At 34.8% G+C, this 25,302-nt stretch overlaps 2 protein-coding genes across 4 annotated transcripts; one reads left to right on the top strand and one right to left on the bottom strand.

The window, feature by feature from the left end:
- Nucleotides 1-2,054: 2,054 nt before the first annotated feature.
- On the top strand, nucleotides 2,055-12,472 carry LOC129256211 (uncharacterized). 3 transcript variants are annotated; one of them, XM_064097392.1, is made up of 14 exons: nucleotides 2,055-2,072; nucleotides 2,379-2,612; nucleotides 3,095-3,163; nucleotides 3,806-3,892; nucleotides 4,239-4,274; nucleotides 4,931-4,976; nucleotides 5,423-5,559; nucleotides 6,352-6,495; nucleotides 7,118-7,252; nucleotides 7,799-7,906; nucleotides 8,496-8,587; nucleotides 8,980-9,159; nucleotides 9,394-9,580; nucleotides 11,218-12,472. In XM_064097392.1, exons 2-14 carry the CDS (start codon nucleotides 2,565-2,567, stop codon nucleotides 11,386-11,388), a joined length of 1,440 nt encoding a protein of 479 aa, XP_063953462.1. In that variant the 5' UTR covers nucleotides 2,055-2,072; nucleotides 2,379-2,564; the 3' UTR covers nucleotides 11,389-12,472. The 3 variants fall into 3 exon arrangements, with proteins under 3 accessions (XP_063953462.1, XP_063953460.1, XP_063953461.1); XM_064097390.1 differs by having other exon boundaries at nucleotides 2,058-2,109; XM_064097391.1 differs by lacking the exon at nucleotides 2,055-2,072 and adding an exon at nucleotides 2,096-2,190.
- Nucleotides 12,473-12,651: 179 nt separating this feature from the next.
- On the bottom strand, nucleotides 12,652-20,269 carry LOC129256965 (fez family zinc finger protein 2-like). Its single transcript, XM_054895194.2, has 2 exons — nucleotides 19,923-20,269; nucleotides 12,652-17,998 (listed from the first exon to the last, which is right to left on the bottom strand). The coding sequence occupies exon 2, from the start codon at nucleotides 17,516-17,518 to the stop codon at nucleotides 16,013-16,015; it is 1,506 nt and encodes a 501-aa protein (XP_054751169.2). The 5' UTR covers nucleotides 17,519-17,998; nucleotides 19,923-20,269; the 3' UTR covers nucleotides 12,652-16,012.
- Between the last annotated feature and the right edge of the window lie 5,033 nt (nucleotides 20,270-25,302).

The raw sequence follows: 25,302 nt of genomic DNA, 5'->3' as shown, positions 1-25,302 counted from the left end.
TTCTATTACTTGTAATTTTTGTATACAATACACGCGGGCGGTCGGGCGCGCGCTCACTTGATTCGACATAAAACCTGGAAGTTTCAAGTCCAACCACCCCAGTGTGTATCACGTATTGCGCGCGACTACGTCTGTATCGGAGTGCTGCCCCGCTGGAGCCTGATTGAGTCGCGTTATATAGGAGGGATGTTATTGGAATATGTGAAAGACTATGTAAATGATTTGCGATTGTCTGGTGTGATAATTATGTACATTATAACATATTTAAAAAAATACAGGGGGGAACCTGATTTCGTGGGGGTGCTGCCTATGGAAAATAATACACGCATGCAGCACCCCCAGCACCCCCGCTTCTCAGGTATTTTCCCTATATCTAAGCAAGTTAAGACATTAATTCTGTCATGAAGCATATCCATGTTCTCGTTAATGTATTCTCTTTCTTGTTGAATGTTGATATTTTGCATTATTGTTGATATTAATGACAAAACAGAAAGATGATCAATGCACATGCAAATTTTTGCCTAAAAACATGGAAATTTGGGCATAAATTCTTATATTTTTCAAAAAATATTAACCGGACTGTCCAGGAAACGATTGCAATCGATTTCTACTGTCTAAATCAATGTGAAATGCGTATTTATTTAATATTTTTCCATTGTTTGTGCAAAAATATGAAAATAATTGATTTTCATGAAAAATCCAAGATGGCCGACAAAAATGGGGTCCTCTGGGCCTTCCGTACAGGATATGCGCGGCCCGGCAGCAACACATTTTCTTGACCACTGATATCATGCCAACATGTTGGGACCATCAAACCTTATGAACCCAATCAGCTGAATAAACTCCCCCAGCCCCCGGACTAATATTCGACGAAGGCTTACTCTCGACTTCATTTGACGCTAGTCTTCATTTCAGAAGAGCGCCCCCATTATACTAACCTTCGTCCCGCTCCTTCCTCTCCTTTTCCCTTCCAAAGCCATATCGATACATTTATCTCAACATTTGTACATTAATGCTTGTCTGGATAATCTAAATTCGTTTAAAAAGGCTCTCCTCATTAGCTGTTAATATAAAGAGAACATTAGTAATGTTCTCTTTATATCAACAGCTAATGAGGAGAGCCTTTTTAAACGAAACTTGACAATTCCTTTGATAAATCCTAGGACTAATTAGCTGGTGTTCTAATCTTTTCTTTGTGAGGGTAGGGGTGTATGTGTGAGTGCGTGTTTTTTTTCTGTTGTATTGTTCTATATAGTATATTGTATTGATCATCAATAACAATATATCGATCGTAGTTCTTGTCATGATTGTATTCCTTGCAATGAAATAAGATAAAAAATGAAATAGGTAAAAATTGTTCTTTTTAATACTTATTTTTCCGGAATTTCATTCATTCATTCAATAATTTTTGTTTTCTTCCATTTTCACAAAACATATTTTTTTCAATATAAATGATACGAGATCATTTTTCATAAAAGAGTATAAATTTATAACATATTTGTTAACAGAAAAGGGCGGATTTCCCTGAAAGTAAAGTCTTTTGACGGCCGGGATATACGTATGTTGCTTAAGATATACGCATGTAATACAAATAAAATACAAATACACAATACGAGACGGGAAGAAGGGGAGGAAAGGGTTACCTGAAAGAGAAGGGATGGATCGAGATTCTACCATCCTCTGAACATTTTTTTTTAGTAGGAACCCTACCTTCTGACACTAACCTTGAATTTATATATTTCATCAAACCAAGCACCCACAGACTCCCTAAATAAAACACACATTACATAGGCCTAAAGGCAACCCATGCCCCACCCCCACCCTCCCCCCCCCCCACACACACACACATACATTCAAATTCAAATTCAAATTCAAATTCATTTATTTCATACAATTATTACATACAATTACATTGCACACAGTCAGGATTCTTATTTCTCAAAACTTGGCTGAAATGTACGCTTGATTCGGTCATTAGGCAACATACAACTTACAAAGTGCGCACAATTTTATCACGTCTAAATATTTACTGAACGATCAGATTTGATAAAACGCACAGTCTAATTATATCGGTAACCAGCAGATACCTGATTCTAGTTGAATACAACTGTATACCTTAACAGTTTACAAATAACTTATTTGCACTCTTTGATTTCTTGAAATACTATATTCCTACAATTCTGTATTTCTGTATTTGCTTGTTTGTTTGCTTGCTCATTTCTTGTTTAGTTTGAACAAATATTGGGCAGAATATCCCTCAGAAATGCCCTTGATCTGCTGAAACTTATTCAACTTAAAATGTCCATTATTTGTCGTCATCTTATCTCTGTTTTATTTACAACCGACATAATTATATGTCTACCTCTATCATTTACCAGTGGGAGGGGTCGTTAATACACTCTTGGATTACATGTTTGCATGATAACCTGGTAAAACACAAACTGGAATTGGCACACACGTTTGGAATATCGATAACTTGGCTGCTACTGCTCTTTGAGGTTTTTTATTGTCAATATCCTACCCTCCTGCTCATCGTCATCATACGAAGATAAAAACTAAATCAAATGATGTCAATAACTAGACAGCTCATCATTTTGGTCTTATGTGTTCTGGTAAGATAATAAAGATCATTATATCTTCGTTTACTATTGAACTTGATTTTGATAATAAAAAGTTACTTATGCATGCAATTATTGTTTGCTTCAATATAACCATATTATACAGCGTAAGCAACGATGTGTCGATATTGCTCTCTTTTGGTGGTATTTTGTTGTATCTGTTGAAGAAATGTAAGAGCAGTGTTAGTTGTGGTTCACTCTTTAAAAAATCCCAGGTCTGTTGGTGCTAAACCTCGTTTAGAGGTTAGATCTGACCGGGGATCTGACCCTTCCCGTACCTTATTCCGGGTCATTTCTTTTCACCCGGATTGGGTTCATGGGGGTGTGGCACGAAAAGACCCGGTATCCTGGTCAATCTGACCCGGATTTTTTTAAGAATGACGATGGTAGTGGTAGTGGTATAATGGTGGAGGTATTTTTATCATTTTTAAGTATTGAATTAATGTTCCAAATGTTATGCTTTCTTTTTATCACAGGTTGTTTCTGTAAGCACTGATGCAGCGGAATGTACCTCCGAACTTAGTGTAGAAGCAGGGTGCGATCAGGTACTTATACGTACTGAATCAAACCGAGGTGGACCTCCTGGATAAACAATATGAGAGAAAGCATGCATGAGCTCTGAACCCCCGTCCCTTGATCAATGATGACGGGTTTATTATCTTTTTCTACTGCTTTGTTTCTCTTGTTCTATTAAAAAACAGATAAAACTAAAATAGAAAAACTTTCATGTATAAAATAGCCATTCCCCAACCCCTAAAATCCGATCAAATTTGAATAGTTTAGGGGGCCTAACCTTAATTGGATCGTCGCATTAATGCAGGATACGCTGTTGGTTTGGGCTGATAATATAGCCTACATCCGCAGCTTTTTGGTGCTATTGAATATATCAGGTGAAATTTACAATTAAAGTATTCTCATGCCAGATAACCTTACTGGTAGAACTCATGTGGGATCATAAAGATATATTACTAGTAGTGTGGGATTCACCATGATTGTCATAATCCATAAAGGATTTCTCGACGTTCATTGTGTATATCTTGTGAATAAGTTCAAGATGCTAGGTTTCCAAGTTTATACTGTGATGATGACAATTATGATGATTAAGCAAGAGGAAAACATTGATGATGGATGGAAAAATTATTCAATTGCCTCGTCTTTTTTTTTCTGTTTTCCTTCAATTCATTTAGTGCACGGACTGGGGTCATTGTGAACAGGAAACTGTTCCTGTTGACCCATGGCTTCAATATGCATTAAAGACACAACGTGAATTGCAGGTAAGAGTCGACACAACAATCGTTAAACAAAATAAGAACTACAAAATAGTTTTGGTTTAAAATCGCAATTAACTATTTTATGTGAAAATTTGTAGTGTAAAGCTCTTCTCCAAAACTGCAAATGGTGAACTTAGAAAGATATTCTGTTTGTTCTTTTTGCTGCTCCTTTTTTCATCGTCCATTTTACATGTCGTCATTAAAGAGTATTACGCTTAAAAGCTATTAAAAAAGTGACATAAACGAAAACGACGTAAACGCACGTGTGCCCACAAAATGTCATTAATTGGCCATCTTTAAATTTCTTTAGATAATGACGAATAACTTCAAATTTTACTTTTCTCATCAGATCGATGCGACCTTTGACCAATTCATCATGTTAGATGTGAGTATTATTTTGTCAAACTGACTTGACTTGACTTGCTAAAGATCATACCAAGACAATATGGATTTAAAGAAAGTAACACGTACAGCAATAATAGATAAAAGTATTGTGCTCAGTCAATAAACTTATTGTGCTGCAAACAAATTTGCCATATTTCTGTACAAGATGTATTTAAATTTGACCCCCGCTCGTGTAGATTCACATTGATTCGCGTGACGATTTTGTTGTGAACATCTTCAGTTTAACCCCCGCCCCCCCCCCCAAAAAAAAAAAGTTATCTACTTTTCATTACAATTTTCTTAATCTCTATCAGTTTAAAGAATGGAAGTATGCCTAAAACAAAAGTCTAACATGAAACTAGGAGGGTAACTTCAACCTCCTACCCCCTCCCCCCGACACACGCACACACACACACTCACAGGTACACACCATAAACAGTGTATAGGTATGAAGGATAATCCACTTTCATCAATATTCAATATTTATAAAGTCAGCCCTAGCTGAGAACAGAGATAATGCACATTCCAGTGAGCATACTTCTTACAATATCTTCGCAGTATAATGTATCTTTTCATTATGAATGTTTGTATTTGATCTCTCTTTCACATCCTCATCTTATTGTTCGTAACATTCTTGTTCATATTACTCTTACACAGTCTCACAATAGTTTCCAGGCTAGAGCATATGGGCTGAGATATGGAGGTTAGTGTTACATAATATCTTCAGTGATATTTGCTATATGCTCAGTAAGAGTATAAACCGTAATAAAAAACAGTTTACATCAAAATCAGTAAAATAAGATTTAAAATTATAGATCGGAGACTAGACATTCCTTCCTAATCGATAATACAAGTCAATAACTTTAATTCAATCTAATATTTCTGAGTCCCTGCTCCGTAATAAGACAAAATCTTTCTTATTCTCTTGTTTTTTCAGGCAGAAATGACTTCTGGCAAAATAACATACATTTTCTTTAAAGGTCGACTTGTTCAAATGATTTGATAAAGTGCAATGTGTATAATCTTGAAATAAGATAGAATGAATAGAAGAAAACGCTTTGATCTCATAATTAAACAATCACCTTGATATCTCTCACTATCTTCCACTACTTCATTCCCCTCCCTCCCCTCTCTGCCCTTCCCGTTCAGCTAATGATACTTGTGTGTGGCCACCCCCTTACCCTGAGAACTGCACATCGATTGCTAATCATGAATTCACCATCATTGACCAACTGAACCTCGGTATTAGAGGCATTGAGATTGATAACTGGTACTGCTATGGGGCGGTAAATATGCCTAAAGTTCATCATTTTCATGATATGTATCGTATCCATTAAATTATTAAAAGTTACTTTACAATATTTTACGTCATAAAAGTTAAAAAGGTCAGAATAACAATAATTACGCGGATTTATACAATCCAACATGAAGTTTGTCTATTCTAAAAAAAATTACTCTCAAATTATTATATTTTCGGCACGTCATTCCATCCTTTGCAGTCATAGAAATTTAATAAGCATTTCTGAAAATTGCACTCCTCTAAATGGGATCTACAATGTTTTTGTCTTGTAAAAAATAGGAGGCAATATATATACTCCAGGGTACAGCTAATGCTGAAGGTTCATTATTCCGAAGTTTTGTTATTTAGAAGGTTTCTGATTCCGAAAATGAAAACGAGGTTTGATAATCCTTTACACGGTAGTTCATTAAATATGCTCATACTTACGAGCCTTATTATATTTTCAGACGAAAGAACCTTTGGATTAACGAACATCAATTCATTTTAACTGATTAATTTCAAATTAATGGACCTTATATCATTGTGGGATTAAAGAACTTTCAGAATAACACATTTTCTGTTTGGATTGATGAATATTTGGAATAACTGAGATGACATAACCGAGATAACCCAAACTGTTATATCCGTCATCCATTTGCTTGAAAAAAGAAGTTCATATTTGAATACTCGTATTTAAATATTTATGTCTAATATGTTTACTTAGCAGTCGGGTATCTCCATCATAGCTAAAAACCACTTGCTTATTACTTTCCCTGTTTTATCAATTTGACATTCTTAGATGCGTGTATGCCATCTAGGTGTTCATGAATACCTTGGTGTATGTGAATCTGATCACATGTTATTTAGTGATCTCATCAGCGATATTGGACAGTGGTTAGATCAGCCAGAGAACCAAGATGAAATCATTCGACTTTACTTTAATGTGAGTTTTAATACCTCCGTATCTACATCATTATATATCTTTTTAATTATTAATAGCAGTCTTAAAACGACTTACTACTCTTGTCTGATTTGACTCAGAGAACTCCATGTACTGTACAGAACAAACTGTGTGACTATACGCTAGTAAAGATTACATACATTAACAAGTTTTTATAAATTCACAGCATACTCATAATCTACAGATACAAGATCTCTTCCAGATAAAGTTAACTAAATCTTACAATGGATATATATTTTTTAATTCACTCGGAGTTTATCTTTATGTAATAAATTGATAAGTTCAAATTGATTTGAAAGATTGAAGTGTGTACATTTTGACCGGACAAGAAAGGACAGCCGTTTTACGCTGTTGAAACTTGAAACTCTTTAAACAGATGAAAATATTGAAATATTGTTAACGGTCAGAATCGAACCCAAATATATGTGTAACCCCAGTAGTGGTAATTAATTTTATACTGCACCCAATTTCGCAAGATATGATAAAGTTGTGGTATAATTTTATGATACCCAGAAGACATTAACCGTGCGTTATCGTGACTCTGTGCTAATAATAATTTAAGGATGTTTTTATTTGATATATTAATTTGTTTGATCGTATATAGGAGAAGACAGATCAAGGACATGATGATGAAGTAAATGACATAATCCAAGGAGCTTTTGGAACACGGGTCCTCACACCAGCAAATCTGAGGGATACATATGGTGGTTCATGGCCAACCATTCGAAAGATGAGAGAGGTTTGGTTATAATAATACTTCTACAATTTCTACTTGACATAGTACTGTATTACAATAATTAAGTGACAAACCCGTAACCAACTTCCACAAGCTTTCCCTTTCACCCTCTATCCCCCCCCCCTCTCTCTCTCTCTCTCTCTCACACACACACCCTCACACATCTACCCCATCTACTCCTTCCTCTGCCCCTATCCCATCTCCTGTACCTCACATTCAAACCTACATCTCGACCTATATTTTTCCTCTCCTTCTCACCCCTCGCCTCTTCCCCTGATTTCTCCTCACCCTTTCTACTTACCTCGTCCTCGCCCCCTATATCAATGGCCCCTCTTCACTCTAATTTGTTTTTTCTTTTTATCTACCTGCCTACACTCTACATTATTTTCTTTATGTATATCATTTATCAACCCCTCATGAATTATGAGACAGGGTATGTGTCCCTCAAACATTTTTTCAACTACGACATGAATTGTGTCTCAAAATTCAATGATAGTCAATACACGATGATTATATAATAGAAGTTTGCGTTGATTTGTATCTTTGTAGGATGGGAAGCATGTTCTTATAGCAGCAGGTGGTACAGATGGATTCTTTACCCATGGTGATGTCTACATTCATCCATTATACTTTGATGTTGATGTCAGAACGAACCTGGTAAAGCACTTTACCAATTTTCCTTCACTATAGTTATATAGATAAAATACTTGATTACCAAGACGCCAGTAAATAAATAAACGAAAAATAATGTAATTATTGCTGAATGTATGCTGGTGGGGTGGTCTACTGCTGTCTAATATTTAATCACTACAGTGGATATTTTTGATGGATGCTGATATCAACATTTTCTTTTTATTTAATATCTGTCCTGTTTTACTCTTTTAGACTTTGATAAACTTGTGTCAAACTTAAGTATCAGTTGTAATATCTATTTTGACTCACTTGCTTCGCTTGATGGGAAATGTTAAGATATTACATAATTGCACTTATGTCCCAAACGTTGCTGGTTCATACTCCGCTAAATGGATGTAAATATTTTTTTCTATTTTACACTAATAAATATTTATAGTGTACTACCCTTATTGTGTCAATATCATGATAGTTCTCTTGAAATTATAAGATTCTGAAAATAAGTGTGCATTGGAGCCTGGACACCCCCATCACCCCCTCCCCTCTCTTTTTTCTCTCTCTCCTTCAATCTCTTACTCCCTCGCTATTTAATTTCAATTTCTTATATTTTTTTTAGTATCTACCTTATCCAGACTGCAGTGGCCGAAATGATACTAACATCGTACGTGTGTACAGTGACAGCTTAAACTTTCCACTTGTAGAGAAAGGGTGAGCTATTATCTGCAATGTATTCACCTGTGTTAAACGTGGTACAACTGTGTTAGTTTAAATGTGACAAATTATGTATCAATATAGCAATCCGTTTTTGGTTTAGGGAGATTTCATAATTATTGTTATCATAATTATTATTGTCATTATTAGCAGTATCATTATTACTGTTATTATTATCATTACTATTATTTATAGTAGTAGTAGTATTTATTTATATGTTTATTTTGTTAAGTTTAAACGCGTAGATACATGTTTCAAAAGTCATACACCATATTTCTCCTTCCTCAATTTAAAATTTGGGCACATTGATCCATTCAGCCATTTATCCCTCCATGTATTATTTTATCATATCTTTGTCTATCGATCTATATTTATTTCATTATTGACAGATATTACAGCGGTGAGGATACTGTGGGATCTATCAAAGACTTGAGTGAGTATGTAAAATGTCGTATCCAGTACCCAGCTATGGACATGATCAACACAAACCTAGTCAAGACTGGTGTTTGGACATGGGCCGAGAGACAACCCAATGGAGAGCTCACTTACGACTCCTGTGTCATGCTTAAGTAAGCTCATCATCGTGTTTAATCATTAATGACCAAGATAATAAATGTTTTTCGCATAAGAATGCAGTGTTATAAGATTCCAAGCGTCTTTGTCGCCACTTATAGATTACTGGAAGTGTTTACAAAAAAGAGAAAAACTCTGAAAAAGAACGAAAATAATATATGAATGAAGAGATTACTGTTTTTGATAATTTCCAGTTTATTAATTCATGATGAATTATTGTTACCCGACAGAGGCACCGATCACCGTTGGTATGTATCTTCTAACTGTTCTGAAAACCATTATTACGCTTGCCAACACGACAGTGATGACGAGGTGTGGACAGTGAGTGACGAGGCGGGACCGTATTCGACAGAAGACAATGTATGTCCACAAGGATACTCCTTCAGCATCCCTCATGATGGATACAGAAAACAAAAGGTAAGGCTTTCTGTCTTCCGTTACAGATGCTTCCATACTGATATACGATGGAGCTGATAGCAAAACAGGTTTACCCAACATTGAGTTAATCACTTGAAACAATAAAAAAAGGAACATGCATTTGGGGGGAATAAAAATGCTTCAGGAAACTTGCTTTTTGTTTCCTATATTATGCATGTTCTCTCTTAACCCAAATTGTGCAACCTGTTTGCTCAATGTCTTTGCAGTGCGGCTAATAACGAAACACGTGAGCCACCCCATTTTAAGCTCAAATTGTAATTTACACATTTTAAAATCAATAAGCTATGAACTAAAAGTTATTGAGGAATGGTCACATATTATTTGAAATGATAACATACAATTCAGTCAATATACACAGTAATCTGATAATCATTAAAACATTTTTATTAATGAAAGACCGGTTATAATTATGTTCCTCCATTGTGAAAGGGGATTTTACTCCTTGTCTCTATATTGAGATTTATCCGCAATACTACTGATTATGTTATTTTAGAATTATGGTACCATTTACAGCAAGATGATTATTTTCCAATTACAAAGGATTTTTTTCCTATTCAGTTTTGTATTCTTTCTTTGATTTAGCCTTTTAAAGGCATAGTTTACCATGGATTTGACTTTTAAAAAAATCTTAGTCGCAAGGTCGCACTTGTCACCTGTGTCTGTGATATGTTAATAAAACCTGAAAAACAATCGCGTCCGAAAATTATAATCAGAGCGTCAATAGAGTGAAATACAAAAGTGGCCAGAAATATTATCTTAATCTCATGCGATACACTAAACATGTGTTATATAAATCTCCTCACGAGTTTGTTTAATTATTATTATTATTATTCCTGAGTGTGTACATATGAACAATGATGAATGCAACAATGTAATAAATGTTCAGTATTTCTTGAATAAAAACTTTGTAATTTTAACCTGTGTCTTTAGGTTCTTTGGGCAGTCGTCTCTTGCTCAATGCTCTTCTATAAAAAAAATCAAAATACATCAAATTATCAAGGAAAATCATACCCTTTGTAGGGCGTTTGATTAAACGCCTGCATTCTAAAGAAAGAGGGTTAACCGAATGTAAAATGGGAACATGCATATTGGTTGCGTAAAAAGATAAATATTTTGTAAATTTTACGCAATTTTGCGTTGAAATAGCCCAATACGGGGTAAAAAAATAATAATACCCAGCAAACATACATGTTCCCTTTCTACCCAATGTTGTGTTGGGTTAAATTTTACACAGTGTTTATAGAGTGTGTATGCATGCTTGAACAATTAAGTGTGATCATGTCCGAGGACGCTATATATGTCACAGTCCCACCAACCAAACAGACACCAGATCGATAAAAAATAGTCCATTATTTTCGATGGCATACAGATGGTAAATATGGAGTAGGATTTTGCAGGAGTAACTTCTACATAATGCAACATCACAACAGATATCTTTTTTTATTACTTCATTGTGAAAGTAGCAACGCTTCTTCACTTACCCCTATTTCAGAGTGTTCAGTTTCGTCATTTACCAAGCTCAAAGCAATATAAAAGAAATTTTTCCATGAAGAACAAAATAGTTATATTTTCCATTCAACGTTGGAATCATTTTATTGATAACTTTTCCACCATAGTTGATCGAGTCTTCATTGGACGAGGATGTCTGGCTAAATTTCTCCCCATGGCTTCCGTCTGGTCCCGTAGAACCAACTGATGAAGTGATGACCACTGAGTCTGCTGCAAACCGTCTCATCAGCATACCATGGGTTGTCCTGGCAGTCCTATGCGGCGTACTTTTGCTTTGAATCTCCATCGCATAAACTCAGCAAAATCCACCATGTAAAATCTGTTAACATTGAAACTCATTTTGAAATAAGTTTGAATGTATTATAAAATAAGTGTGATTGATTTATTTTCCATTCAGATTATTCGAGTAATATTTGCCAGAAAAATGTATAGAAGAAATATCCGTAGATATTATCTCATGAGTAAGCCCAGTTTTAGGGAGGGGTGTTTCTTCGTTAAACAAACAAAAAATGTTGCAAGTCCCCCCCCAAAAAAAAAAAACATTATTATGTACATGCGACTAGAAAAAAAGAACCCCTGAAAAACGAAAAAAAAATGTGTTAATCATCTTTTGATGACGGATTGCGTCAAAAACTAATAATTTGAAAGGAAAAGAAGTCAAATTTGATATCACAGATTTTCGTGTTGGTCGAATTGTTCTTAAAATTGTCAAGGTGTTACTAAAATGACCATGGGAAGCGGGGGTGCTAGGGGTGTTGCGTGTATTAATTTCCATAGGCAGCACCCCTTGGAATTGTGGTAGGTGTTAGAAAATGGAAAAATGTAATCAAAATAACTTTTGTTTTGTAGTGAAACGCCCTCTTTTTGCTTGTCAAATTTACATCAGCATCCCCACACAAAAAAATCGTTCCCAGAAAAGATATGCCTATCTTCAGGAACATTTTGAATGGTAAAATTGATTCATTAAAGATAAAATGTAAGAAGAAAAATGTAAAAATAGACATTAATCCTTTGACCGGTTTGTTTTGAAAATATAAAAATGTTCAATTATTTTGCCACTAGGGTATCTTAGTTTGCTTCAGAAGTGATGTTTGTGGTTTACTGATCAATTAATAGTGAAAGATTCTTCACTAAAAATCAATAGAATATTATGAAACGCCCAGAGTCAACCCTAAAACACAAAATGACAAAAACAAATCTCATAGGTCTTTGGACACGCCTAAGTGTTTTCTAAAACGATTTTTCATCTTCAAGATAAAATCATTTTGAAGCCTGATATTTACCTTTTATTTTGATATCAAATTGTCACTGTGCTTGAAGAACATAAGTGAATAAATTGTAAATGACTGTAAAAAAAACTCAGTTCTAATTTCAGGTGTATACTTTAACTTTTGACTGGTACTGAATATATATTATTTATACACACACACACACACACACACACACACACACACATATATATATATATATAAACTTTCGACGAATGACGGAATAAATCAAAACCTTGTTTAATTTTTTTTTTAGTTTAATTTGTTGATAAAAATAGATAACGTCTCAATTGGTTTAAAGCTCAACATAACCCATTAAAACTCCTATTTGTTTTGTTGTTAATACTTTCGTTAGAAAAATGTCCTTTCTCTTTTTCCCAATGCAGCCCCTTTGATAATTGAGTGCTCAACGCTGGATATCGGTTCTTTTTTTAGAAATCTTCTTCTGAAGTGGGATTTCTTCCCATCTAGATTCTAGAGAGCTAACAGTCATCTTTTATTTCCACGTCTGGGAATTAGCGTTGCCATTTTTGCATTCATATCTGTTGAACAATAGATATTGAGTGTCATTGAAAAACAAAAACGTGCCAGTTGTATTATGTAAAGAAGAGCGAGGAGAGTGACCATCAAGCGGGTTGAGAAGTTTGGAAGTCGAATTAGAGAGTGGATAGGTGTATGTGTGTGTGTGGGAGGGGTGAGAGAAATAGAGAGAGGGGAAGAGACAGAGAATAAGATAGAAAAAAGATGAGAGGTGACATCAGTTGGTTCAGGACCGTACACTTCTGCTAAATTAAAAGAAGATAATATTATGGAAAATATATTGGAGATTTGGATAGAAAATGGAGAGATATAGACTAGACAGGTTGAGAGTATATTAAAGAAAAAAAAATATTTATGAAATATACATTTTGAAAAATGGCACATAATGCCGGGCCTTGGTGACGACTATAGATTAACATCTCAAGTTTTCATTTCGTACACCCTTTTTTTCTCTATCTCTCTCGAACTCTTCCACTCTCTCCCTCTTCTCTTTCTTCCTGCCAAACTTTATCTGACTTTTTGGCCTCTATTTAACCATGGAATAGTATAGGTCCATGATTTAACATACATTATTCTTCAGCTAACAGTAGGCATGGATCCAAGGGGGAGGGGAAGGGTTGAAGTGTCCCTTTTTAAAGAAATTTTTTTCTTATGTTTGTCAGAAAAAAAATTACGTGAAATGCTCCCCCATGAGTGCGAATGTTCTCTTTGTGTTACTTTGTAAAGATGAGCCCCCCCCCCCCCCTCCCCTTCCCCAGTAATCATGGATCCACCTCTGGAAACCAGCTTAACACTGAACCTAAGTAGGCCTATAATATACGTACTCACCATGGTCAAACTTCCTTTTCTCAAGAGAGTGTCAGTTCTTTCCAATCTTTCAGTATCTGGATATTAATTTAACCCCCCCCCCTTTCATCAGAGCTTTCACACTTCGTACTTACTGCGTATCCTCAATCATCCGCATAAAAAACACTTTGGAATTAATTATAACAATTTTGTTTTCATACTATACTTTATTCAAAGTATCAGGCTGATCTTTATTGTAGACATATACAAGATTTATAATTCTTCATTTTATAATTACATTACGATAGATAGCTTTTATTTCATACTTTTTAAGATAAACATCATGTAACAATAATAATTAATATTGATACATACACGAACGTAGAGATAAAATCATGATTGTGCTAACGATGATGGCACTGTAAATGCTACATTAAAGGCCCCTATGTAAAACTTTGTAATCAATAACTTAATACGATCAGTGACCTCAAAAGTTGTACAAATGTAAACGAAAAATGCTTTATCGTTGAGCCTGATTGCCGTATGACGGCAAAGGACTCAATACATTAAAAGTGCATTCGCTTTTAAACTCAATTTGCCAGTACACGACCCCACAACACTTAACGTCCACAGAGAATGGCAAAGAGAAAAAGTTAAAAGAAAATGATTTCCCGCCTGCTATATGATCATTTATTTGTTTGCGAGGAAAAGTGAAGTGCGATTAAGCAATTTGTAGAGCCACTTGAAAACAAGCTCATCAGTCCTAATGTGTGATGATGAACCAATGTAGGTTTTTTGTTTTCTCGTATGACGGGAAATCAATAGCACTAGAGAGCGATTTGCTGCTCGGCTGGGCTCGGGTGGCGCCGCTGTGGTGCTACGGTGGCAGGTTACCACGGCGCCCTTTTTACCCGTGTGTAGTCAGATACGTTGATGGATGATCTTTTGGATACTAAGTGAAGTACCTCGTAGCCTTACACGCCCCTAAGGGATATGCCAAGTACACTTAACTTGAATGATCGCTTATATCACTGCTAACTCTCTTTGAAAAATTGAAAGGAAATTCGCAGAATGACCTGTATAATCTTTGTACTAATATTGCACTAAAGTGTTTGAATAAATGTCTCTCTCTCACTCTCTCGTCATTTTCTGCAGTGCCTACTATTTGATTTTTATTACAATAATTATGAAAGAAAATGCACGAATCTGGGTAAATGGCATGATATTCTTAAAACTTGCCGTGTAAAATTGGTTGGTTTCTCTTTAAACGAAGAGAAATCAATTTGTCAAGAAAACTTGCACTGGGTGAGGTTTATTTAAACGTATGTATCTGTAAAGTAAATAAAGTGAATACTACTCTGGATGAGGTACAGCATATGTTCGAATTTAAGTATTATCATTAACATAATAAGTATAATGAAATCAAGCTATAAGATAAAACAAATATCTCAGCTAACGTTTGCAATTGCCTACGTTTATTAACAATTCAACGGATCTATCTGGACCTGTATAGACCACTAGAAAAATAAGGTTAAGGTTGATAGACCTAAGTATGTGTACTGTAATGTAACACTGTTAACATATAGCTACTGATTCTGCATGTTCATAATGAAGATAAAGCGGAATATTTTCTTTTCAAAACCAACGAACACTTCTTTGTTGGTACATTATTTAATTCTAAGTGAGAAATATGTAAATTGCAATTGGTATTTTTATTCACTTGACCATCATATTCAATATTCTTTGTATAATCTGATATATCTTATAATCTGGTGACTCTCGTAATCATTCCTTTACACATAGAGTAGAGCAGACAGTTTTTTTTTTCAAACCTTAAAGCAATGACATTAATTTCATTATTTTCAACAATTTAGTTGTAATGAAGGTCAATAAATTGATTAGTGCAACATCATTTTTTTTGGGGGGGAACACGTTCATGGTATATATATATGACAAATGACATTGTTTAATGCCATTTGTTTAAATGATAAAGCTTAATGCAGAAGAATTCCCGGTGATCATAATTTTCCAAATTGGAAAAAATACATAGGTTTATATAAGAGAATAACATCAATAAAGTTTTTCAAACTTTCTTTTCTATTGTAAATAACTTTTCGATTTTTTTCTTATTCTACAAAAAAAAAAAATATTAGGACAAAATTAAGTATATTATACTTACACAATCGTCATTATACCACAATCATAATTTATCATCACATTATAATTTATTTCTACAATATACATCTTTAATAATAAAGCTTTTAAACCAAGTATTTATAGACAGAAATTTGTACAATATCATTGTCTCTTAAAACTGAGAAGTAACAATTGGAACCGTACCTGCTCTGTTTAAACACTTGGCATGTCCTTTCCTTCCATTATCTGACATCTTATCATGCAACTTTCGTGTGTGTTTCTTGAGATCGAAGTTCCTACAGAATCCTTTGCCGCAAATACCACAGGTGAACGGCTTCTGTTCTCGATGCGTGTGCATGTGGAAAGTCAGGTTGTAGATTTGATGAAAAGCCTTGTGGCAGATGTGGCACTTGAATGCCTTTTCAGAGCTATGTGTAAGACGATGGTTCTTGTAATTGCCTTTCTGATGGAATCCCTTGCCACAAAACTCGCATACGAAAGGTTTGAAGTCAGCGTGGATCCTAAGGTGTGTGTTGAGGGTTGAACTACGGTTAAATGCTTTTCCACATTCATGACAACGGTGGGGTTTCTCATTGGTGTGGATAATCTTATGTCGACACAAGGTACTAGCCTGACGGAACCCTTTTCCACAGACCTTACAAACGAAAGGACGTGCACCTGTATGAACAGGCATGTGCCGAGTTAAATTATAATGTGCATTAAAGACCTTACCACACTCTGGACACACAAATGTCTTTGGTTTGTTGCCATCTTGTCGACGCGATGTTTGAGGAGTTGTGTTGGATTCCCTTGTCGATCGTGTCGTCGACTTTTCTGACCCACTTGCTCGTAGTATTGAGGAACTATCATGGGATGCGTTATTGTTAAACTGATTTTGCCGACTGGCATTTCTATTTTTGTCATCAGGGCTGAATTTAGCAGTAAGTTCGTTGACACAATGTGTCGATTTAAAAGCAGATGGAACAACTAGATCTGACATTAAAGATGATTTTGAAGCTTTTAATTTCAAATGCTGTGACCAAAAGTCGGATGGAATTGGATGATATGGTGGGGATGTCGAAGACGAAGAAGTAGATGATGACGGTGATACTATATCTGAAGATATAGACATCAGAGACGACGGTATCGCTCTAGATTTGTCGATATCTCTAGACCAATTTCTTCTGTCTGGAATTTTCTTGTTAGCTTTACTCAAAGCTTTCATGAAGTCCGACTCTTTGCCATCTATTGAGAACTGGTTGCTACGAAAGGGAAAGAAATTTGGCCAATTTGGACAGAAGGTTTTGCCAAAGCCATAAGTGGGATCTTTTGCATATACCACCCTATGTAAAGACTCAAGTGCGTAGTATTCTGCATGGAGGCCGTAGAAGTTTGATGCTACTCCAGGAATCAAGGTTGGATGTGGTCTGGTTTGGATGAATTCCTCATTTTGAGATGCAAATACCTTCTCAGATCTCATTTTGGATTGATGATGGAGGGGTGTGCAGTTAGGGGTAAGTTGTGAGTTATTCTTCATTTTAACGAAAATCTCGTCGGCGGATGGCTCAATTTTAGATTTCTTCATCTTCTTAATCCCCAAGATGTTGTCAATAGAGAATGGGAGACTCGATGATTCACTCTTGACCGTATGGCCCTTTCTTCTATCATGGTCAGTCATTTTGAAAATGAAAATAGTTTGTTGTGCAAAAAAAAATGGGTCTGGGTTACTTGGCTTTGATTGTACTTGAGGAGAAAAGCGTACCGAGAATTATTATATCAGAGCGTTCTGTTCATTCATTAACTTTCTATTAAAAGCAAATTTGAAACTGTTCTTAATATAAAATCTCTGCGAATATATTGTTTTTAATTATTTTTGTTGAAAATTCATCCAATGCAACACTACCTCATACACTTTCGCCTACAGCAATTCTATATCCGCCACGCAACCTCTCGATGAAGATTATAGGCCTATAGATGTAGAGATAGGAATCAGCTTGCGAGGTCCTGCGATGGACAGGGTGGAGCTGCCCGACCGTGCTGGGAGGAATAATGATCTGTTACTGTAACTGCGTCCGACGACAACAATCGTTTGAGCCCTAGCCGCCGAGTGTTGGCTGCGGTGATGTGTTCACTAGCTTCCCGTCATTCATTCAGTGCCCTGCGGAGCAAGTTCAACACGATAGGGAGAGAAAGGGGTGGTAAGCTCTAGGATAAAGTGGTGGTTTAGTCTACCCATAACAAAAGCGTAGCGGGATAACACAGAATAAAATCACTTGTTACTTTCTTTGTATTATTGTGTTTTCTTTTATGATTCAGGGAGGAAGACAAATACATGAGAAAGAATGAAGAATTTCCGGTAATTTGTGGTATTGAATATATGTCTGTAAAGATAAATTAGGATCTCAAGTGTTTCTTCTTTCTCTATAAAGTTTGGCGGGTAAAGCTTGATTGGCGTACAGGCTGAATACAGATAGACATTTTGGTCGTTGAAATGAAATAACAGTTAGATCACCAGAAGTAAATGGCTTCAAATTTCCTTATATGCTATCGATTTTATACAACTTCGATGGCACATAAATACGATAAATATTTTTAGAGACAGTAAATTAGAGAATGTCTGTTTTTTGTTGCAATGAGAATTTCATTTATTTTGGTTTCAAATTATAATACCAGTTTTATAATTCATATTCTATAATTTTATTGTTTTTCAAGATTCTTTAAATTAATTTTGTACTTGTTTTGTTATGAATGAGAAAAAAAGAATACCCTTTTTTACGGTGATACTTGCAAGATATCATCAACAATTAACAGCAAAGTAGTTTTTGTTTCTTTTTGTTTTATATACCGTATATTATGATTTATCACTTGGAGACATATATAAAGTCGTTTTACTTCAATTATAATGAAAAAAATATCTAGATCTGGATATGATTTTCATACCTAGAAGCTGTAGCCAAACTTTTGATAAATTATGCGTGAAATTTCAGATGAAGTCATGATAAAAATTTAATACAGTAGAAGAAAAAATAACTACACTTGGAGGCATTGTCATTTCAAAAAAACGAAGACAAACCATGAAATAAACATAAAAATTGAATATTATATTCTTATTCAGTTAGACTCATTCCTAAATAATAATGTATCATCATGAAGCGCATTCAGTGATAATTATCATCCTGACTATGTAAAAATAAAGGAGATATTTAAAGCTACATTTTTTAACAACAAATAGAATAAATGTAACGACGACATACCTTATGCATTAACAATACAGTATTAAGTTGTTTAGATAGCATTACTGATGTTTCACAAAGTTATATACAATTTACATAGTTTATTAAAAAATTGTGAACATGCTGAAAGAATTGTGAATTAGTTTACAAACTGTGATTTAACATAATATATTAGGATAAACCCTTTTAAGTGTAGGAAAGGTCATTATCCTCCCTCTTCTACTTATCTGTTTATGATAATTATAGCAAATTGATAATGCTAGCAATAGGCCTACTGATAGACCTATTACTACAATAAGGATAACGATATTACTAAAAAAATATTAATAATTATACAATACCAATGATGAGATGGTCAAGTTTCCCAAGCATCTTGTGGTGGATTAATCAACAGTTTTTAATTGACCAAGTATCTACTATATTACTACACTTTTAAAATAGTTGGGAAAATGCACAACTTTTAACCAACCCTGCATGGGCAACATACTGTCCACACAACTATTGGTTAAAATCTGCCCAAATTATTGGTAATAAAAACTAATAATTGGGTAATAAATTTGCTCACTTGGAAAATAATTGCCCAGAATATATTTTTTTTTAACCGACATACATTACCCAACACATGCAGTGGTCAGTAAGTTGCCCAACATTTACTGGGTATTTTTTGTGAACCACTGTTTTACACGTTTGATGTCCTAAAATAGGGCTACAAATACCTTTAAAATGATAATAATAATCAGTTTTGGCCTTATCCCTTGCCAAAAAAACTTAACATTTTGGGATATTATAACAAAGATTCAGAGATGCAATAGTATTTGATTTAACAGATGCCGAAATATAGATGCTTACCATAAAAGAAGATGAAAATGCCTTGTCAAATTAAATTCGTTGAGCAACTCAAAGAGAAACTACCAGTGATCTAGCCGGAATCGGCCCGTCTGAAGATCGTGAACTGAACGGTGTGATTGAAGAATTTCAGAGAAGGACGACCAAAATTTTGACATTTAGTGGAGCAACAATGCTTCGAAAGTTGCAAAGACTGAAATCACCGTGGAAATTGAACAACAAAGTGAGTCAAAATGAAACGCGTCTCTCCCTTTTATGTCTCCAATTTTGCTTTCTCTATAAATGTACCGGAAAATAGAGGATGATTGCCCGACCGGTCACTCTTCTCATGATTCCATCGATGCAAGTACGGGGCGCTGAATGGATGACAGAAGAAGGAGATGTCGTTCGATCTGCGCGCGCGCGTCGTCATCAGAAGAAAGTTGAAACGCAGAGTACTCCAACCAATGAGGTTTGAGATCGTCAAAGATAATAATGCCCACTTGACATAATCGGATGCTGTTTTATAAAACATTGGGATATAAAACCGTGCCATCACTGGATACCTCTTGAAGATTTAGATTCCGGTCTTCATCATATTTTGGCCTATTGACTAGTTGTTTTGAAAGGAACACAATTTCAACCCCAAATCATATAAATTAAAAAAGATGATTTTCTGATAGGCTATTGTCGCATATTATTAATTTATTTACCACTTTTGGGACGGTTCACCCTATATCTGACAAAAGTGTTGTTTTTCGTGCGGATCCACATACACCATGTACACAGAACAATATATAATGAACAAAGAGGATAATTACATAATCCATAAGATTTAATCCTAATGTACATAACCTAACTAAACAAAGAAAAATATCAATTTCAAATGAAGCAAGAAAAAAGGTATTGCAATAAAGCCAAGTAAATCAAAGTGAAAAAAAAGGGAAATGCCTTAATAAAAACCTAACACTATAAGTGGAACAAAGTGACTGTCAGTGAGAAGAGAATGGTATAGGGTGCCGTAATCGAGAGATTAGGGAGATTAAAAAAAAGATTGTTTTGAAAGGAACTTCAAGTTATTCAAGGTGAACTTCATTGTCAATATTGTTCCATGATTGAGCATCTCGTTAAACAAAACATTAATGTTTATTAAACCTTAATTTGATATCACTTCTTAAATCACTCGTTTTTTCATACACAGATCGAGATAGGCTTTATATTAACAACAAAAAAATTTAAGATTCTTGAGAAAAGCATGCTCTTTTTCTCCTGAAGGCAGTTAGAACAAACTCACCCAAACGTATAGGCTTTGATTGAATCTTTATTGGGATCTATCGTTTGAATAAAAAGTGCTCTGAAAATACATTATCCCGTATATAGTGGGAACCATTCCGATTATATTCAAGATATACACGAAGAATTGCAATGGAAAATCAAGTCTTGACGCACCATAAATTCATCAAGATTAAAATAAAATCTTTAGATTTGATTTACCAACTACTCCGTATTAAAAAGGTATAATCATATCGCTCTCAAACGATCAATATACATAGTGCTATCCTGTATCACAAGACCAATCATCATAAACCGTTATTTGAATCTATTCTAAAAATGTTGCATTTAATTCTATAGTCAGTTTTTTTAAAGATCAAGTCCACCCCACAAAAATGTTGATTTGAATAAATAGGCAAAAATCAAACTAGCAAAATGCTGAAAATTTCATCAAAATCGGATGCAAAATAAGAAAGTTATGACATTTTAAAGTTTTGCTTATTTTCACAAAACAGTGATATGCACAACTCAAATGAGACAGTCTATGATGTCCCTCACTCACTATTTCTTTTGTTTTTTATTGTTTGAATTATACAATATTTCATTTTTTATAGATTTGACAATAAGGACCAACTTCACTGAATCAGATAGTATTAAACAATGCCCATTCCACATGTTCAGGGATGAATTAATCGTTGTTTCACTTGACAAGGAGGAGAAAAATGGGATATTCCCTATTTCATATGATAAAATACAAAAGAAATAGTGAGTGGATGACGTCATCAGTCTCCATTTGCATACCCATAACAGGATGTGCATATAACTGTTTTGTGAAATTAAGTAAAATTTTGAAATGTCATAACTTCCTTATATTCATTCGATTTTGATGAAATTTGAGTGTTATGTTTGTTGGATTTTTCTCTTTTTATTCAAATCAACTTTTTGTTGGGGTGGACTTGTCCTTTAAGTAATGAACTGCCTTATCCACCTTACAAGGTTTCTAACCAGTTTGTTGCATCTTACATTTTCTTCTCATAGATAATATCATGTAAAATTGCCAGCACTTTTTTTTTACATCACAGTTACGTTTTTCAGTGCAAGAATATAATGCTCATCTTGTGGGATAATCAGAATACATTAAATTCTTGTTTTAAGAAGGCTGTGTAGAAACGGCCCAAAACCCCCTCCCCCTTGAAAAAATAGACAAGGGGAAAATAAATAAGAAAATTAAGGAGTCCGCGTGAAAAGGGCAACCCCTTCCAGCATGCCCACGCAGTAAGAAATAAACATAGAGTTTTAAAAAGTATGAGGAAATCAGAGGAACGGGGGAAGGAAAATAATTTGCCGAAAGACAAGCGCAAAAGAGAAGAAATGTCAATTGTGATTTTTATCACAAAGTTATGAATCTGGGAACCCAGAATCCATTGCCTCCTCGTTTACCAAATGGACAAAAATACAGGGGCAGATCTAGAGGGAGCAAAGCGGCCCCTATTGGCGTTGCAAAAAATACTATCATGAGAAAGACTGGGATTAATAGTTCGTGCTTCGCATTTTTTATTACTTTGTTTTGTAAGGTACGTATCCTGTTCTTGAATAAATTTTTTTAAAAGTGTTTCAGGTTTCAGGTCAGTACAACAATTTCAGTTTCAGCTCGCGCTTGCACTATAATTCTTCAGGTCACTTACATTAAAACTATTCGAAATTGTCATAATTTTTATTTGATTTATATTTTCTCGTTCGCTCGCAATTTTCAGTAAATTACTTGGAAAGGTTGGATCTGCACGAAAATGAGATTTGTAAGTGTAAACTTGCATATACGAGTCCTCTTTTCCTGACGCGTTTCTTCGGCGGCTGAAGCGGACACCCCCCCCCCCTCTCTCTCTCTCTCTGTCTCTCTCTTGGGGGCACCAAAAAAAAGGGAAAGGGAGAAAAGGAAAAGAAAGGAAGGAGAGGAAATAAAAAGGAAAAAGAACAAAGATGAGGAAGAAAACTAAAGGAAATAAGGTGAGCGGAAGTGTACAATATTCATTCATGAATTCATTAAATTATTCCTTTTCCAACTCAGTATCAACAATATCAGCTCGTGCTCTCATCAATTGTATAGATACCCCTAGTGCTTAGATTGTCCCGTATCTAGGTCTAAATCTGAATTTAAAAAGAATAAGCACGCACTTCGCGCTCGTATCATTAATTAAAAAAATACGTTTCCTCTTCAAAATTTGCCTCCATCTCAAACAGTATTTAAAATATTCTCTTTTAGGTTCATTCAGTAGGCCCTATATAAAAACTAGATCGCGCTTCGCTCTCTTCTTTTTTTTGTGAGGTAGCCCTACTCAAACGTGCTTGAAAAATGTTCGTTTTTAGCATGTTTAGGTCTGAATATTTTCAGTTCGCCTTTCTTGCTCGCATTGTTTGATTATAAGACATATCCTCGTCATCTCTGGAAAACAGTCCTTAAAATATCCCCTTTGTTGGTCAGAATCAATAAGGTTAACATGCTATTTTTGCATCTTTCACGTAATTTCAAAAAGTGCTCAGTTTTCCTTTTTTAGGTCTATATGTATAAATTATTATAGAATTCAGCTAAGATTTGTAAGTGTAGTTGATTTAATTGTGTTTTTTGTTACCTTTTTATTACTCTTCGTACGTTAATTTCATTTTTTCCCAAAAATTCTTACATACTGTTGCTGAAACCAAAAGAACAAAAATGTTAAACAAGAAAAAAAAATTGTCGATCATTTTCGTCAATCTAGTCCACAATCAGCTCCTTAAGTTATTTTAATAAAACCATAAGGTTGATCAATTATTTGCCATGATGGATTAATCTTAGGAACACTTTTTAAAAATAATCTGGACAAATCTTTGTTTTCCTCTTTCTTCCAATCTCCCTTTTTCCACTTTTCTCTCATTTTCTTTATTTCTTGTGATTTTGTTTCTCTTTGAGCTGGATCTCATTCTCATCTAATGTTTATATAAAAATCTTTAACGAGCATAGCTTCAGCTGAAATGTGTTACTTGACTCAAATATGTCGTTCTTTCTCAATTAAATCGAATAAAATCTAATAAAATCGTCGTTTTGTTTTCATTAAATCATATTTTCTTCCATACCATTTTTTTATCTCCCAAGCATCGAGTCAAAATAAGCCACTATCCAGGTGTTTGCCTTGGTTAGATTGCTTGAATATCAGCCTCATTACGAAACTAAAGAAATCATTCTGAATGTGAAGATTCATTCATGTCTCACAATACAAAGGTACATCGACCTCTTTCAAGTATGTCTTAAGATAGCCGAAAGGTATGCTTTCCAAAAGCACCATTTTTGTTCACTCAATTCATTATGTTTCTTTGACTCGTCATTTGAAAGGTAGAACTGGAAATCTTTTTAGGGGTCATCTTTGAATAGAGTCTGACACCTTAGAGTGGCTGAACCTTGTTGAATGGAAAGGGGGTGAATTCGGCGGTAACAAGGGAGCAATTAGTTTTTGTTAGACCTCGACTTAGCGGCATTAAATGATCCATAGGAAAACAATAGACGAACAATCAGACGCAGTTTACTGCCTGTGGGACTGTTGGCTTGAGAGTACTTCCACACAATGGTGATGTGATGTATAAAAATGAGAGGCTTGCGATGACGGGGTGGTAGGAGAACCAAACTGTCAATATTGCTTAAAGCCCGAATTTGATCGGCTAGTTATCAATAGACGGGCTAATAAACCCGTTACTGTTCACACATTAGTTGAGCTTAGACCATCACCAACAATTCTCTCGGTTGGGTATCGCCCGTCGTTCTTTGTCGATTAAAAAGAAAAGAAGAAAGACGAATTCGAATGGAAATGGATCAAGAAACAAAAAAGGTAAACAGAGAATAAGCGTTATTAGCTGACAGGATTAGTACCAAAGAAGAGATGTAATAATTTGAATGTCAAAATACAAACATATATTCTACGACTGTCACTGTATGATTTTAGGTATTGGTGATTAAGATTCTGCTTTAAAAATAGCTTGTGAAAGAAAAACCCCATTTGTCCAGACAAACCTATATTGAATTTACAATAAGAAAATTCTGAAAAGTCAAAGAGAGTTTGGAACAAGTGGTAATTTTTCATATTCTCTTTCCACGATAATACTTTTA

Source organism: Lytechinus pictus, chromosome 3 (assembly GCF_037042905.1).
Source record: "Lytechinus pictus isolate F3 Inbred chromosome 3, Lp3.0, whole genome shotgun sequence".
NCBI classification, from domain to species: domain Eukaryota; kingdom Metazoa; phylum Echinodermata; class Echinoidea; order Temnopleuroida; family Toxopneustidae; genus Lytechinus; species Lytechinus pictus.
This window is presented reverse-complemented; position numbering and strand designations above follow the sequence as displayed.